Genomic DNA, 17,399 nt, shown 5'->3' on the forward strand with positions numbered 1-17,399 from the left:
TTCTATCATGGGCTGATCTTGGGCTTAACTTTCAGGCCCATGGATCTATGGCCGTCCAAATTTTTTAATTGGGCCACTTGCGGGCTAACCTTGGCCCAATCTGGGCCTCTTGGCAGCCGTATATTTCTCCCTTCAAATTTCAGACCGTTCCTGGTGACCATCCATTTTCGGTTTGTGACATGGAAGAATCTTATCCTCCAACACCCTCATTCAAGCTCCATGTTTCTCCGCCTTGAGACATATGGCCCACCTTCCATCTTCCATCAACATCATGTGGTCGTCCACCGGACGTCTCAACTGAGTCCTTTCACATACGGGCCACTATCCACCGCACATCTCAACTCAGGTGCGTCGAGTCGACTGGCAGCTACACGAAAGGAGGCAGCGCAGCGCTGAACTCAGCTCTGCCTCGCCCCTCCTTCTCCTTCTTTTCTTTCTTCCTCTTTCTTTCTTCTTCCATTTTCTTTCTTTGCTCTAACAGATAACCCAGACCCACGTACAACCCCGACCAAGTCGACCCGACTCGATGCGGAAGAATGGCGAGGAAGAAGGTTGGCTCTAATGGCATTTTCAACTCCCGCATGTATCTCTGAGTTCCAGTCCTTGTGGGTGGTTCAGATAGATTCATAGGAGCTTCCGGACGTGGATTTTCGAAGCTTCTAAGAAGTTTAGCTGGTGGGTTCGAACGAAGAAGGAACGGCTATTTTCTAGGGTTTTCGTGAGAAGTCGAGATTTAGTGCCATATGAACGCTTGTGTAGGGTTTTCTTGGCTTATAATTGAGTTGCTAGGGTCAGCTGGATGGTCTGGATTGATTTAAAACTAGGGTTTTAAAGAAATCCTGTCTGTAGACGGTTACAAGAGAGAGAAGCTCACTGCAACCTTGCGATCCATATCCTATGGACTATGGACGGTCGATATTCACTCAAATGGACGATGAGGATTTGAGCAGAGGAGATGTACATGAATTCAGGGCCGACAACCACGCCCGCTGAAAGAGGAATGGAATATTTCCATTTTCGGAATAGTTTTGTTGGTTACCTTGCACGAGCGAATTTTTGGCTTTGATACAAGCATCGAACGGTGGTGGTTGCTTCCCTGCAACGGCTGAGATTGGAAGATGCAGTCGCACGCGGATTGCCAACCTGGCAATGAAAACGATAGTGGTTTTTGTTTCGAAAGGTACTGCATATATCACTGATTGTAACAGGGACTGTGCACATGCATACATGTTTCGGGCTTCGAAATCAGATGGAGTTTGGTCGGAATTCAATTCCACATCATATGGACGGTTCAGATATGATCAAGGTGGTCTGAATTGGTGACAATGGATGAATTTCGGAGCAGCTGGAAACACAACTCTACTCGCACGTTTGACCATTTTCACATGTCTTTGTGAGCATGAACGTGTGCATGGGAAATTTTGGACAGCTTTATTTTGGTCAAACCCACCTCCTGGATCAGATAAACGGTTTGGATCTCTCATTGGAATGATCATGGTGGGCCGCATCTCGATCAAACCAAAGACAGGCCATTTCAAATGGCTGCAGGCGGAAAAGGAAAAGGAATCCTTCCTTTCTTTTTGGTCGGGTCAAAGCCCGGTCTGACCAACTTATGAGTCTTGTGCATTGCGGGAGCGCACACTCTCTGTGCACACACAGTGCAACTGCGGGGCCCATGGTGATGTTTTTTACTATCCATCCGTTCATCCATTTATTCTATTTTTTCTAAGCCCTTGAATCCTAGAATAAGGCCGATATACAGCTAAGGTGGCCATACCAATTGAATTACAATCTTAAGGTGTTGGTTACGTTGGTTTGACGGTCGGATCATTCTGAAACTGAACACCAACGGTGAAAAGGGTCTAAGGGGCCACTTAACTATAATACTAATTGCTAAACCATGGATCAAATGACCTAGTACACATTTATAATATTAAATACTATTTTTACAATGTTTTTAACACCATTGTTGTTATTATTATTATTATCTCTAAGTTGTTTACGTGGGTTGCATCCCTATCAGCGCCATTTATTTACTCGCTTGCCCCCCTATAAGGCTTTGATAAGAATCAATTAGATTATTTTAATTTGTAAGTGGGCCACACTAATTGATTTTTTTAGGGGTTTTATTAATGCTTACAAACAACTTAATGGTTAGATCAGCTTCAGATGTTACTCTAAATGATCCCACATGATTCTTAAGTCACTTAGTTCGTAACCTATGGTGTATAATTTCGTCCAACCATTAGGTTAGGTTATTTTGAGCAAATACATATCTTTGTAGTTATACGCTTAATTGCAATGTTTGTTTTATAAATCGATGATTGGATTGATTCAAAATCACTTATCAACGGTCCTAGTAGTCCTATGAGTCATCTAAATGAACTTTGATATTTGATTTAACACTTAAGTTGTTTGATTAGTCCGATCAAGTGGCGGATCGCTTTACGGGATGTTATGGGGGTATGATGGACGGTGGATCTAATGAATGGTGGATCTATATGGTTTAACCTAGCTAATAAGGTAGGGTTTAGATTTTCATCGTCATTTGATTCCTAGCAACACAACGGGTTACTAAATGAGTGATTAGAGGATTGTTTGTCTTTGAGAATTAGTGGTTAAATGACCTTTTTTTTTTCCTTCTTTTTTTGCGCTAGCTTGTTAGTACACACCCATGTCAGCACACACACTCCATGTTAGCCACCCCTGCTAGGGATCGATACCAAGACCTCAAGTGTTTTTTTTTTTTGGTTAGCTTGTTAGTACACGCCCATGTCAATACACACACTCATGTTAGCCACCCCCGCTAGGGATCGATACCAAGACCTCAAGTGTTGAAACGAGGTTTCTCCACTCAGTCTGCCAGTTGAGCTTTGAAACGAGGTATCTCCACTTAGTCTACAAGTTGAGCTATGGATCTGGGTGTAGGTTAAATGACTCTCTCTCTCTCTCTCTCTCTCTCTCTCTCTCTCTCTCTCGATATATGTGTGTGTGTGTGTGTGTGTGTGTGTGTGTGTGTGTGTGAATAAAGATTGTACTAGATGGTTAAGATGGATAGATCGAGGACCACTGGATGATGATGCGTACTGAAAAGTATGGGGTGTTACATCAAATGATCTTTAAATAAGATTATTTCAAAACTATTTCAAAGTTCATTGAATTATCTTTCTAAAAAGCATATATAGATCACCTTGATTGGACCCGGAATGAAAGAGTTATGATCTTTCAAATTTGGTTCAAAATCTAGTAATCTCTCATGATTGCGGACGCTCACTCTCTTTTTTAGCATCGCGAGATCGCTCAAAAATTGTCAGAACTCCCTCGTTTTAACTCTGATTAGGGTGATCTTATATTCATTAAAAAAATAATTTAATGAGATTTCAAATGGCTTTGGAAATATCTCATTTGGACACTATTAGACCATCCAAAAGTGGGCCTAAAGTCCACCATGACGTTAATGGCGCTCACTCTCGTTTCCAATATCACACGATCGTGCGAAAATAGTTGTAACTCTCTTGTTACAGCTTCGATCAAGGTGATCTTATACTTATTTGAAAAATAATTTGATAAAATTTCATGTGACTTTAAAATCATTTTATTTTGACATTATTCGACCATTTAAAAGTGAGCTCAAATTTCATCGTAACACTAGTTGGACTCACTCTTATTCCAGCATCACGCGATCCTACGAAAATAATAATAATTGCTTCGTTACAGCTTTGATTGAGTTATCTTGGATTCATTGGAAAGATAATTTGATCAAATTTTAAATAGATTTAGAATCATTTCATTTGGACACAATTTAACCATCCAAAAGTAGGATGACGCTAGTCATAAATGAAGTTATGATCATTTTTGTGTAATTGCTCGATGCTGGAAATGAGCAAGCATGACTAATGTCATAACGGACATTAGGCCTATTTTTGAATGGTCAAATGGTGTCCAAATGAGATAATTATAAAATCATTTGAAATTTCATCGAATTATCTTTCCAATGAATACGATTGTAGACACCCCACCCAGGCTAATACTTGAAAAGGCAAGGACAATCTGAACCATGATCATATCCAATCCCAGAACCAAACCCTGTCAGAATCAGAATATATACGCAATTCAACATAGAAGCCCACCTATTCTAACCTAAAAGCTCACAAGAAGACTACCGGACGAGCTAGCGCACCAAACGAGGCCCACCGACCAAAGTCAGGCCCGGACCAGGCCCGAGCGGTAGTTTGACTACCGCCGGCGGTACTCGGAGTACCTTCGCTCGCGGGGCGCATGTGTCCTCCGAGAAACAACTGTCTCTGTGCCCAAAAATTAACTTTTTTAAAAAATTACCCCTGTAGTTCACCTTATTTATTATCCTACTAATCCAAAGTCAACTTTCCTATATTTATCATCTTACCTACCTTTACCTACCACTAAGAGCCAAAGTCAACTTTCCTATATATTTACACCTCCAAGACCACCATATTTACCATCTTACCTACCTCTACCTACCACTAAGAATCAATGAGAGCATGCCACATGGCATTCCTTTCCTCTTAACCAATCACAAGTTGTCATGTCAACTTTTACTCATATACATATATACATATACAAGTCCAAATAAGATAAAATGGGTCGCACAAGGCGTTGCCCAATCCAACTACAAAAAAACATTATGGTCCAAAAGAATGAGGCCAAGCCCAACGCCCGACCATCCCAATACCGCCGATCAAGCCGGCGGAGAACCCTCCATCAGCTGGAAGTACGATAGCTCGTCCTCCTCGTCCCAGCTCGTCTCGCCAGGGAGTCTGGTTGGTGTTTTAAAACACCGTCCCAGAGTGGGAGTGAGTGATCAACTCAGTGGGTACTATTAATCTCAAGTTATCATATGCATCAATTTTAATATGGTCTTAATGAAAAGCATATAATCACATACATCTAAGTAATCTTATTAATGCGCATGTATGCAGCATGATATGATGCATGCCCTCACAACAATGCTCCCTCGTGCGACAACATCTAACGATCGCCAATGGCAACACTCCCTCAGTGCGACCTCGACTGCCGAGTCGCTACCCTACCTAGTGCGATGCGATGCGATCGTGTTAGCCGAGTTATTAGTTAAGTCCATTCATCCAGCAGGTTTGAAAATCTGTCACACCTCACATATCATATGCCCTGAACTAGTTGCGGGGCCAAGGCCCCCCAATGCGTGAGGCCGAGACCCCGCGGTCCTTGACCCCGTCGGGTTTCCCCCATCCCCGACTTCAAGCACATGGGGGTGCTGAACATGGGGTCGCTCGCGGTCACTACGAGGAGGCACTTCACCCTAGCGTAGGCCGACAGCTCGAACACAGTGTCCCATTCCACCATGCCGGGCTTATGAGGCTGTGGACCATTTCTAGGTGGATTATTGATGGGTTACCTCGGTTGTAGGGTGTCACAGGTTCCATACAATGTGAGCAAACAGGGTTAACAAATCATGGTTGGTCAACTGTAGGCTAGACCGCACGAGTCCAGGCGAATACATGGTGGTACGACATCGGGTACATGCAACCCATGTAGTCCAACTACTGTCGCCCTCCCGCACTCGCCTAAATCCGCGGGTTTAACCTCAAGGCGGTCCTACCAACGGGACCGCCTCGACTCTCCATGCTTTCTTGACCAACCCTAGGGTTTGGATGGTGGTCCACAACAAGTCAATGGATAGGGTTATTAACTGGCAAAATCATCATCGCAATCTCATACATCCACATACAATTCAAATTTATCTACTAAGCAGAACATCATGATTTATGAGTGATGGTGCATGTAGCTTACTTCCCACAACTCATGGAAAACAAATTTGCATAGGAAACAATTAAGGCATGCATGCTATAGGGCAACATCATAAGAGCAATCCAACAAAACATCAACAAGTAATCAACAAATTTACACCAAGTCATGTAAGAAGCAAGTACAAACATCATGTGAGGAAATCAATTAAAACATATAATTCCACACCACTCCAATAAGCATGAAATCCTAAGTTTTTCTCTATATTCTCTAAACACACCACCAAGCAATCAAAATCATTAATCTCATATTGAAATTGGTGCTAGACCACCTAGGAGTAATAGTCCGCACCTATGGTTCGTTGGAGATTCGGAAACGCCCTAGGAGAGAGGGCTTTCGGGTCGATCGGTCGGAATCCCTAAACCAAGCCATTGCATGTTAGAATTCCAAACCAAACCCACCTTGCTACATGGATTTCAAGAAGGATGGGTGAAAACCTTACCTAGGCAACCCGTAGACCGTTGTTGAAGCTAAGGAGAGGGGTTTCTCCTTGCAAGAGAGGCAACGAGTTGGAAGGGTTGGCTTTTCTTGGGGCCCCACCTTGATCTAGGGTCCCACAAATCTCTTTCTTCCCTCTTTCTCCCCTTTACTCTCCTTCTCTCTTGGTGGTTGTAGCAAATGGGAGAGGAATTTATGAGGGATAGGGTTTATTCCCTAGACTTGGCCCTCTTGGCCTTAAGTCCCCTCAAATTTCCAAATTAGCCTATTAGGGGGCATTTTTGGGGTTGGTGTGGCCCTAATGCTCCTTTGGTCATCAAATTTGGGAATAAATGGATGGACGGAAGTGGGGTTTGAGTCAAAGGTCCTGATCTTTAAACGGCCCTATGGGGCCCATTCTGGTGATTGGAGAGATTTTAGTGGTCCCTTGGCCATGAAATTTCTAGGTTGGATGTTTCATGACCCGATGAAGGGCCATGTAAAATTTGGGGATGATCGGACCTGGGGTTTGGTCGTACGGGTCTAATTTGTGATCGACGGTCACCGGCCCACGATCGGGTCCCAGAGTTGGTGGACGTGCGTAGGAAAATCCACTAGACCTCCACCATAAATATGGAAGATATCCAATGGTTGGATAGCCTGGAATCTCGATTTCATTCGCAAGCGCCAGATTCTGGCCCTTGCGAGGGTGGGGTGCACTAAGTTAGTGCCAGATCCCACTTCTGAGTGCCTGCTGGGCCCGCGGTCCGCGAGGTCCTGTGAAATGTCCGACGTGAACGCCCCAGGACACTGTACCGACTGGACGGGTTGTTACACCTCTCCCCTCAACCAATGACAAGTTGCCACGTCAACTTTTACCCCTTACCTACCTACTAATTACAGCAATGTCATTAGAGAAGGCAATAAATAGTCGTCTCCCCCTTCACATTTCACACACAACCAAGAGAGCCTAAAATCCGAATGAGGGAGAGGAAGAGGTGCTCCTAAGCTCCAAGTTCAAATTTTTTAGCTCCCCCTTAGTATCATCCTGACCTTCGTAACCCCACAAGCCTAGCCCGGATTGATCATGGTGCAGTCCATGTCTTAGCCTACTCAAGATCGAGCCAAAGATCTTTTCATTTTTACATATAAGCATTCATTATGACATCTATTCCCTTTTCAACCCCCCTGCTTCTCTAGATATGTAGTGAACGTATGCTCTGTGATTTGTCATACATCGGATCTTGTCACATCAGAAATTTCTAGTGATATAGTCTAATTTTCTTTACCTTGTTTACATAAGCATCATCACATTCGCCTTCTAGATACATTGCTGGATGTATGCTCTGTGACTTGTCAAAATCTCGGATCTTATCGCATCAGAAATTCACGTGTGCCTAGTCCTACTCCGACCAAAACATTCATCCCTTGAGATTTCCTTACCACACTAAGTAGAGACCGTACATTTGTACGGGCAGAGAGAGTGCCTGACACCTTCACTCTTTGTAACCGAGGTCCCTTACCTGGAATCTCGGCTCGCAGATCAGGAATTAATATAAAGGTAGGAGAATCTCCAGATTTCTCCAATCTTGCATATTCCCCGAATTCTAGCCACCGTGGGACGTTGAGATTAAATTGCTAGTGGCGACTCTAAGTCTACATTACATCACCATTCCAAATCATTTAAATCACCACCACCCACCACAACAACATAAATCAGCATAAGTGCCGATTTCCAGCGTTCACAACGATATCATTTAGGACATGTTTGGTCCATGGAATTGAATGATATTAAATTGTATTAGATGGGATTAACATCATTATTGCACAATGATTGCATGTTTAGAAATACCATGGTATTGTAGCTATCCAATCTCATGTTTGGGATAAAAAATTTATTATGGGAAAACATGGGATTAAGAGAAATCATGTTTGGTGGGCCATGGAATTGTAATCAACATACCAAATTCACAACGGATGTCATTCACTTGTACACATATGTAACCGGAATGTCAAGTGTAAACGGTGTATATGGATGGACGGCATGGATAAACACGTGTATCAATGTGGGGCCCACATGTGTAGTAGATTTAAAATTCTACGAAAATCCTACATGGGACCAAATGCAATTCCATGGAACTAAATGCAATTCTATCCCACCTAATTCCAACCTTCCCCATCCTCTCCAAATGCTGGATGGAATTGCATGGGACCAAATGCAATTTTATCCCACCTCAATACCTTGTGCCAAATGCCTCTCTAGACTGGAGTTGTAACAAAGGGATTATGACCATTTTCGCATGACCGCACCATGCTGGAAAAGATAGCAAGACTACACAAGAGTACTCACACGAGTGTACTCAATTTTGACCCAACTTTTAAAGATCATAGCTCTCTTGTTACATGGATGATTTAGATGATCTTTTCATAGTTAGAAACATAATTTAAAGAATTTTAAATTACTTTGAAATCATATCTTTTGGGTATCATTTGACTATCTAAAAGATCGTCCAATTTTTTTAAATCGATCAGTTCTAAAGAATCATTATTGCCACTGTTTCCTGTGGGTGTGGTCCACTCGAGCTCTGGATATGCTTACATTTTAGGATCAGCCACTAAACGAAGGTGAAAAATGGATGGGCGGTGTTTGATAAACCACGAACATTCCCAGTGGTCCCTGCTGAGTTTACTCATTGCAATAAAGGCGCACTAAGTAACTCACTACGTAATCCAATTTTCATCTGCTACCCCTTCGACAAGGAAGGGGATTGCCTAGTGAGTAACTGAGTAACTATGCTTTGCATACCGAGTGAACTATGTGAGGTCCACATAATTTATGTATTTTATCTTCTCCATTCGTTCATTTTATTAGATAATGTTATGGCTTGAGCATGTAAAATATTCAAATGGACCATACCACTGGAAACACAGTTGAATTGAATGTCCACCGTTGAAAATTTCTTAGGAGCTACAGGAGTTTTGTATCAATTTTATATACGTGTTTTTCATCCATATCTATGTGATCTTATGAACAAGTTTGATGACAAATAAACATCAATGTGGGGCATAGCAAGGTTTCAACGGTGGAAATCATTATGGTATGATTCACTTGATGTTTGGATATGTTTCGATTTTGGGCTTAACCACTTAAATTAGATGAAAAAACCGATGGACGGCGTGGATAGACCACATACAATCAAGGTGGGACGAACTTAGTTTACTCAGTACGCAATCGATTTCGTCTAACAAAACGGGACGCGGATTAGCTACAACGCTTCAATAGGTACTCATGTGCCGTTACCAAGTTCTATGGCCCACTATGATGTATTTTATTTACACCGACCATCCAGTTTTAGAGATCATTTAAAGACATGAGAAAAAATATGAGGCAGATATAAAGATCAGGTGGACCCCACCATAGAAAACAGTTGGGAATTTGGGATTGAACGTCTCCCATTAAAAACTTTTTGAGGGCCACAGAAGTTTTCGATCAAGCTTATATTTGTGTTTTCCCTTAATTCATGTCCTTTTGAACTTATGAACAGGTTGGATCTCAAATAAACATCATGTTGGGCCCAGTAAGGTTTCAACGATGGGCATCATGGCCCCACTATTTTCTGTGGGGGTCTATTTCCACTTTGGATTTGGATAATTCTTTTGAGCCCTAAAATTATCTCTCTCCAAATGGACTTCGGATTTGGCTAAAGCCTTAAAATGATCTCTCGAAATGGATGGACGGTATGGATACAAAACATACATTATGATGGACCCACAGAACTTGGTGACGGCACTTTAGTAGCCAAATAGTTACAGAAGCCGTGCTTATTCAATCTGGACCGTCCATTCCAAAACACCACTCTCCTTCGTCTCCTTCTCCTATTATAAATACTCAAGCACGCAGACATCCCCGTAATATCTTCGTACCATCGTTCATTCAAAAGCCGTTGAAGCTTTTCCCACTCATCTGCAGGTAATTCTCGAATCTATCTTTTCCTTTTTCTATTCTTTTTTTTCTTCTTCTAAGTTTGCATTGTATTTACCCGAAGGGCCTGTTTGGATGCCTGTAAGTTCTTTTAAGTTGTAAGTGACTTACAGGTGAAAGTTACTTACAAGTAACCTATTTGGATGTAAGTTGTAAGTCACTTACAGGTAAGTTACTTTTTTTGTTTAGATAACCTGTAAGTTACTTACAGGTAGAAAGCTGTATATTCACATCCAGCATTGTTTAGATTGGGGAATCGTTCTAAAATGTTATAATCATATAAAAAAACATGGGAACAAATATATTATTTTGTTAAGCCCATCAAGATGAATATTTGAGATAATTATTAAGCTAAACCAATCATTAAGTGGGCCCACGAATTCAAAAAATTTATAAATTGGAGTAATAACTCAATTTAAGCATTGAAAATAAACTTAAAAACATTAATAGAAAATCTAATAATTAAGTTACTTGCATTCCAACTGTGCAATCTAATGTAATTTCCAAGGGCCAGCACATCATCAATCTCACTCTATTATCAAAGTTTTTCTCATTCTCTAATGAGGAGTTTGATGCTCAGGATCTAAGAGATTCACCAACACTGATGTAGATCGTTAAATTACTTGCATTCTAACTATGCAATCTAAGAGATTCACCAACACTGCGAGTACATCACAGGATTACCAACCACAAGCCACAGTGAGACCAATAAGATAAACGATCTACGGGATCACCAACCACAGGCCACAGTCCCTGACGATTTCATGGGATGCTGCATCACATGGTCCGTTCGGATTAAAGGCCCATGACACATGTGAAAAAATACGCAGATGCGTATAAGTGATTATTTGGATGCCAGCGTGCCTTACAGAGTAACGTCAAACCACTCCCGTTTTCAAAGGAGAAAAAAAGGGTAGATGAAACCCAAACGTTTTAGGAGGAGAAGAGACGGAAGGCAGTAACTACAGCGAGAGATTGTAGAGACGGAGAGAGATTTGGTGGGTTGGTGCGTTTCTCCCTCTTCCCCTCTTTTTAAAAATCTGACCGTTGAGCCTGTAAGTGACTTATAAGGAAGTGACTTCCCACCCCCATCCCCCTGCAGTTTTTTGGTAGATTTGCCTGTAAGTGACTTACAGGTGATTTTTCTCCCCCAAACACCACCTGTAAGTGACTTCCCTGTAAGTAACTTCTCACTTACCCAATTTACATCCAAACAAGCCCTAATGTTCTCCATTATATCTTCTTTTTTTTCCCCTTCTCGTTTGTTTTTGCGAATTTTCTAGGTTTTTTGAAGGACAATGTAGGATGTTTGATTGTGTTGTGGAATTTGCTGCAGCTGGTGTGTGAGATTGAGCAATTCAATGAAATTCCCTTCGATATGTAGCTGCTATATTGAAGCGTTTGTCAAAGAAACCCTTTTAAATTCCCAATGGCCCTCTCACATCTTGATAAGACAAATCATTGTCTCCCCTGGGCTTCCTTCTCCACAAGCAAGAATCCATATTGACAACTAATTACACCCACATGGTATCTCTTCCTCATAACCAGAAAACCAAAGCTTTTTGTCATAGAGAGTTTGATTCATCACAGATGAAGAAATGATTTTGTCTAACTGTCCTTCTGGCGATATTCTTACATGCCAACCTTTGCTTACGATATGACAATGTAAAAGAGGCATGATCGACCTGGATATTAGAGACAGCCAAATTTATTGAGTACACCCCAAGGTATCTGCTCTTCCAAGAAAATAATGTCTTTTCTCCCATTTAAATGTTAATGTTGTATCGTCAATAGCCTATTATAATGGGCTTAACTTAAAACTGCTTAAATTTATATGATTTTCAAACTTTGGATTTATGTTGCTATGGAGTTCATCATGGTGCAGACATATTTTGCTTGATTGAAATTATCATATCTTTGAGTTCGATTCTCATTTTGGCCTCTATTTTTTGTTTCATTGATGTTGATGATTTTTATGAGGATGCCTAACTATATTGGTTTCTTGTCTTGTAATCATCACAGCATTGCTAGATGAATTGGAGGAAGGTCTAAAAGGGATTGCTATAATGAAGGAGATGACTCGGCGTACAAAAGACTATTTGGTATCATTTGGAGAGTGCATGTCAACAAGGATTTTTTGCAGCATATTTGAACAAAATTGATGCTAAAGCTCACCAAGTACGTTGTCTCATGATCACTTGTTTTAGGCCTCATATTCTAATTTAAGTTTTTTTTTTTTTTTTTTTAATACAAAATTGCTAATCATGCCTAGCGAGTTTGTCTGCATGCTAGAGACCAGCTGTTTGAAAATTTCCCTGTTAGTTATGCACAACGGTTCAGCAAAAGGTCAGTGTTGGGAGTGATTGTGTTGGCATATTACTGCCACTTGATAAACATATGTCACAGATTCCTTGCTATTCCTTGCAGCTACTTCCTTTCCACTTTTGGCCTGGTGGTAGCACATTGTGTGCTGTTTGTGCTCAGCAGGCTCGTCTAGGGGTGGCAATGGGCTGGGCCGGGTTGGCCATAGCTTGGTTCAATCCCCTCAGCTCTGGCCCTAAGCAGGCTAAAAGGCACCAGCCTTGGCCTGATCCTGGCCCTGATTAGGCTAAAAAGGCCCTGCCTGTCCCTATAGGGCTGGCCACTGGGGCGAAAATCAGACCTATCACTTATTAGGTGGGCCACAAATGCACATTCAAACCACTGGTTGTCGAGTAATTTCAACGGTGTAGCTTGCTAATTAGTTTCCCATCCTGGTTTTCACACCACGCGCTTTTTTATGCTGTGTCCCACATTTTCTGTAGGTAGGATGTACTACAGAAAATAGGCACAAAATAATTTAGTGCCAAAAGTATGGGCTGGGTCATTCATCATTGGCACGGGCCTGGCCTTGGTTCTACATGGTTGGGCTGGCTTACTAATTGCCACCCCTAGGCCCGTCTAGAATTCCATTCTCGAGATGGGAATTGTTTGTTGATTCCCCTTTGTCGATTGTGCACACAGTAGTGTTGCTAACGTGTAGTTTGGAAGGCACCTTTTGGCACATGACTGCACGAGTGGTGTTAATATATGGGGTCGTTTGGCACCTTGGATTTAGAGGTAAATGGGTGTATTCCAAATCCTAGTAGCAAAGTCTTGCGTTTGACAACTTGAATTTGTGGTAAATGGAATCGGAGGTATTTCAAATATTGTATTTTAGTGCATTATGAAATCTCAGCAAAATGTTGTGATTCCGGAGTAATCCAAAGGAAATGCCTTTTTCGCTCCATTTTAAAGGTAGAAGAGTTTCGCGTGTAACAAAGGTGTCATTAGGCTACTAATCCACTGCACATGTGGCACGCTAATGATACCCCCAAGCAAACTAATTATCGGCTGTGACACAAAAATCACATCAGTAGAATGATCAGAACCATCCATATGTTAGACATCTAAATGGACGGTTAAAAAACATCAAAGATTCGCTTGTTTGTGATCTTACATTTGTGGCCCACCCAAGGCTCAAAATTTCTTCATTTTTGGCCATAGTATATACTTCAATGGGCTTATTACAATCATTCTATTAAAATATATATATATATATATATATATATATATATATATATATATATATATATATATAGATATATATATATATATATATAATATCGGTGTTTTAAATAGCTACGCTCTGTAGTGCGTAGCTTAGCTTTAACGCTACGTAGCTTATGAAAATAGCTTAAGTCACATGTAGCCTACGATACATGATAATTTGTCTATACTATGTGGTAATTTACATACGCTTCACGCTACATAGACTACGCTATATGCTACATAGCTCACATTACAAGTTATTTTTCACTACAACCCTAAAATCAAGTAATGTTTTCAATGATTTTGTTACATTTTTTCAATTTTCAATAAAAATTAGTTAATCTTTTCAGTGCTTTTAGTAAAATAATATAGGTAACAATATTAAATTAGTTTCGTTGCTCTTTCTTTACTTTTATACTTAATCATTGCCCTTTCCTATTAGTTAATGTTGCGTTTCATTGCACCAAATATCATGATTTTTTTAAAAAAATTTCATTATTAATTAGCTTAATTTGGTGCAGAATGTCATGAATTCAGTGCAACCAAGCACAACATTGATTAAAAGTGTAGTAGTGTGTAGCTTATGCCACGCGCTATGTAGCTTATGCCTCAGGCTTCAGAGAGGTGAAGTCTACGCTACACGCTATTCGGTATTTAAAAGAGAATAAGTTCTGCAACTTCCCTCATCCTTTTAGCTGATGCCAGCTCAATTGCCCCACACTTCCATTGGAACTTTGCACAGTCTTGGACTTCTCAACCACAGAAGTAGCTCCTCTCACACAACTGCATCTTTAAGGCTCTACTTGCGCAGCCAACGACTCTTCTTTGATACAAAAATCCAGCAGGCGAAGCTATAGATGCTGCAAACTTAATCCTTCTCGATGAAATCAACAGCGAACTCGTTCTGAATCCAACACAAGGAGTTTCAATGCCGCCAAAACTCAACGAAGCTGCCATTGCCAAAAATGCTAGAAATACATTCTCTTCCTACTATATTTTTTGCAGATCTATTGTTTGACCAAATCCTTCTCCAGATGACGGAATTTAGGCTTCCCCAAAGTCCGAAATACAATAAAAAGAGCTTAATACAAAATCCTCTCTGCTTCTAACAGAAATCTTTAAAGATCGCAAACACTTCAAGTTCAATCTAGCAGCTACAGATCAAAGGGAATTTCATTGAATCGCTCAATCTCACGCACCAACAAAAAAAAAAAAACTCTTTCTTCTCTCTCAATGTTGTACGTGATATATTTTGATCCATCTTCTCTTGATTCCTTTTCTACATGCCCGGGCGTAGTACTAACAACAATTTCTATTGACTAACCCAAGCAGAGTCTAATTCTAGACCATTTATAGCTTCGACGGCCCGCTGTGGTCTCCAGCATTTCCTAGATATTTAATAGCTTTTTTTCCCCCTCTTCCTTGGCAGGAAAAGCAGCTTTGTTAACTGTCGGTAGCCTCGTTGTGGGCGTTGCAGTGGGATCAGTGGTTGAGAATTGGTTGCAGGAAGACAGTTCCATTTTTTGGCATACACTTCTCACAGTTGTTGGTATCATTGTATCTGAGATAGGTCTAAAGTAGTAGAACTGATTATGTAAGAAAATGTGATAGATGTAATTATCAGGTTATTTAAACTTCTCGGCACATACCGTGCTGTCCATATCCTTAGGGCGTGTCACAATGTAGAAATGCAACTTATCCCGCTGTTGCAGAGAGATTGCGTGGAGACTGGATAAGTGATCTTGCGATTCCTGTTGTTACTGGCTTCCTCGGAAAGGTCCTTTACTGCAGATCTGCTTCATTCGTTTTGCCTTATTGCAAAGTGGTCCCCTTTTCTTTTAAATACAGTTTTTGTAGTTGATAAAGGGAGTAACTTCATACAATTTTTCTTAAAGAACTGATTCTGTTATATTTTCAACTTCAATTGTCGGTGCAGCTTCTCATCTTGATAATCTGCTAACTGCAGGGACAGAAATCTTGGGCCGTAACTACATTAGGAAAGGGCGAGAGTGATTTGACAGCTACAACCATTGGCAAAGCCTTGGGTTTACGAGAAATTCAGGTTTAGTTCAAAACCTTAGCGCATGTGAATTTAAGACTTGTCTGTACATATGGAGAGAGATTCATAACCACTGGCCCCTTTTTTCTCGGATAATCATAACCACATCCCATTTTGATTTGAAAGATAACATCTGATATTCTCTTGTTTTGTTACACCATATCATTAGAACTAGTGGAGAACTACCTTAAAGTTTGCATTTATTTTTCTAACTTTTTGCTTGAGCTATTTTTTTTTTTTTTTTTTTGTTTCAACTTAGTTTATCATTCATGACAACCCAGTTTTTAATTCATAACAGGTGTGGAAGTATGGGGATGGTTTTTTGACCTGTAATCCTAATATTTACCAGCGCGCAGAACCTGTACCGTATTTCACATTTGATGAAGCAGCTGAACTTGCATATTTCGGTGCACAGGTGAGTTCCAAAGGGTAAAAGTAAAAATAAAAACTTACTAACAGCCACCACCTCCAAATTCAGCAGTTAAAAGTTAGGATCGGTTGGCCACCCTAATGCATGCATCCATGGTGGGGCCAGCCTGATAAGCGATTCTGATTTGGCACCTGTCTGCCGTGTATTCACATGTAAGTTGTGCAAGAACCTGTGACTAAGATGAGCATTTTATATGGAGATAAAAGGGACTTATAAAATAGAAAACTTCAAATGATATAGCATCAGTGGTCTCATGTCAATTCTATAGCACATAAATCTGGTGCATTAAACAGCCTGATCCCTATCACATTATTATTATTATTATTTTCTTAGAGGTGATTTTCTGCCAATGGGAATTTACCTTTATGTCTCTACTCTGTGCCAATTTTGTGGAATTTTAAAGCTAGCTGGCCCCAAATTTCTGGGATGACGCTATGATGATGAAGATGACAATGTTGATGTTTAGCGCTCCTTTCTTCTTCTCTAAAATCCCAGTGTCATTTTTTTTTTTTTGATGACAGGGTGTCCCCACCCCCTTTTTTTAGGCGAGACTAATCCTTGTGGATGTACACAATCACCCGCAAACCATGTGCATTGGGTAATCCCGGGGAGGGGTGTCATTTGTTGCCATCTTTATTATATCATAATTATATATTGTCCTTTATTGTAGGTTTTGCATCCGCAATCCATGCGACCTGCTAGAGAGGCCGATATTCCTGTTAGGGTCAAGAACTTTTGTAACCCTAATGCTCTACGTATCCTCATCACCAGAGCTATATGAGTAAGGCTTGTAGCAACGTACTTTTCATCTTTACTACTGTCAACGAGATCTTCTTCGTACTAACCAGCATAGCTTTGAAGCGGAATGTCACTGTGCTGGATATAACGAGCACTCGAGCAGTTGGTCAGCACGATTTCTTTAAGAAGGTAAACCAGTTTAACACACTAGATCTATTCCCTCTCAGTCCTGCTTTCGTTTGTATCTTCCAAATGTGATTCATGTTGCCTTTTCTTACACAGGTCTTTTCCATCTTTGAGAAATTGGGTTTCTCTGTAGATGTGGTTGCAACTAGTGAAGTCAGTATTATGTTGACATTGGATCCCTCAAAGCTTTTGCC

The 17,399-nt window shown here is 40.8% G+C and overlaps 1 protein-coding gene across 1 annotated transcript; it reads left to right on the forward strand.

The window, feature by feature from the left end:
- Positions 1-12,486: 12,486 nt before the first annotated feature.
- LOC131241376 (aspartokinase 1, chloroplastic-like) lies at positions 12,487-17,062 on the forward strand. The gene is made up of 6 exons (XM_058240192.1): positions 12,487-12,568; positions 15,222-15,349; positions 15,462-15,569; positions 15,759-15,854; positions 16,150-16,266; positions 16,952-17,062. Exons 1-6 carry the CDS (start codon positions 12,487-12,489, stop codon positions 17,060-17,062), a joined length of 642 nt encoding a protein of 213 aa, XP_058096175.1.
- Positions 17,063-17,399: the final 337 nt, after the last annotated feature.

The sequence above is a fragment of the Magnolia sinica genome, chromosome 3 (assembly GCF_029962835.1).
Source record: "Magnolia sinica isolate HGM2019 chromosome 3, MsV1, whole genome shotgun sequence".
NCBI classification, from domain to species: domain Eukaryota; kingdom Viridiplantae; phylum Streptophyta; class Magnoliopsida; order Magnoliales; family Magnoliaceae; genus Magnolia; species Magnolia sinica.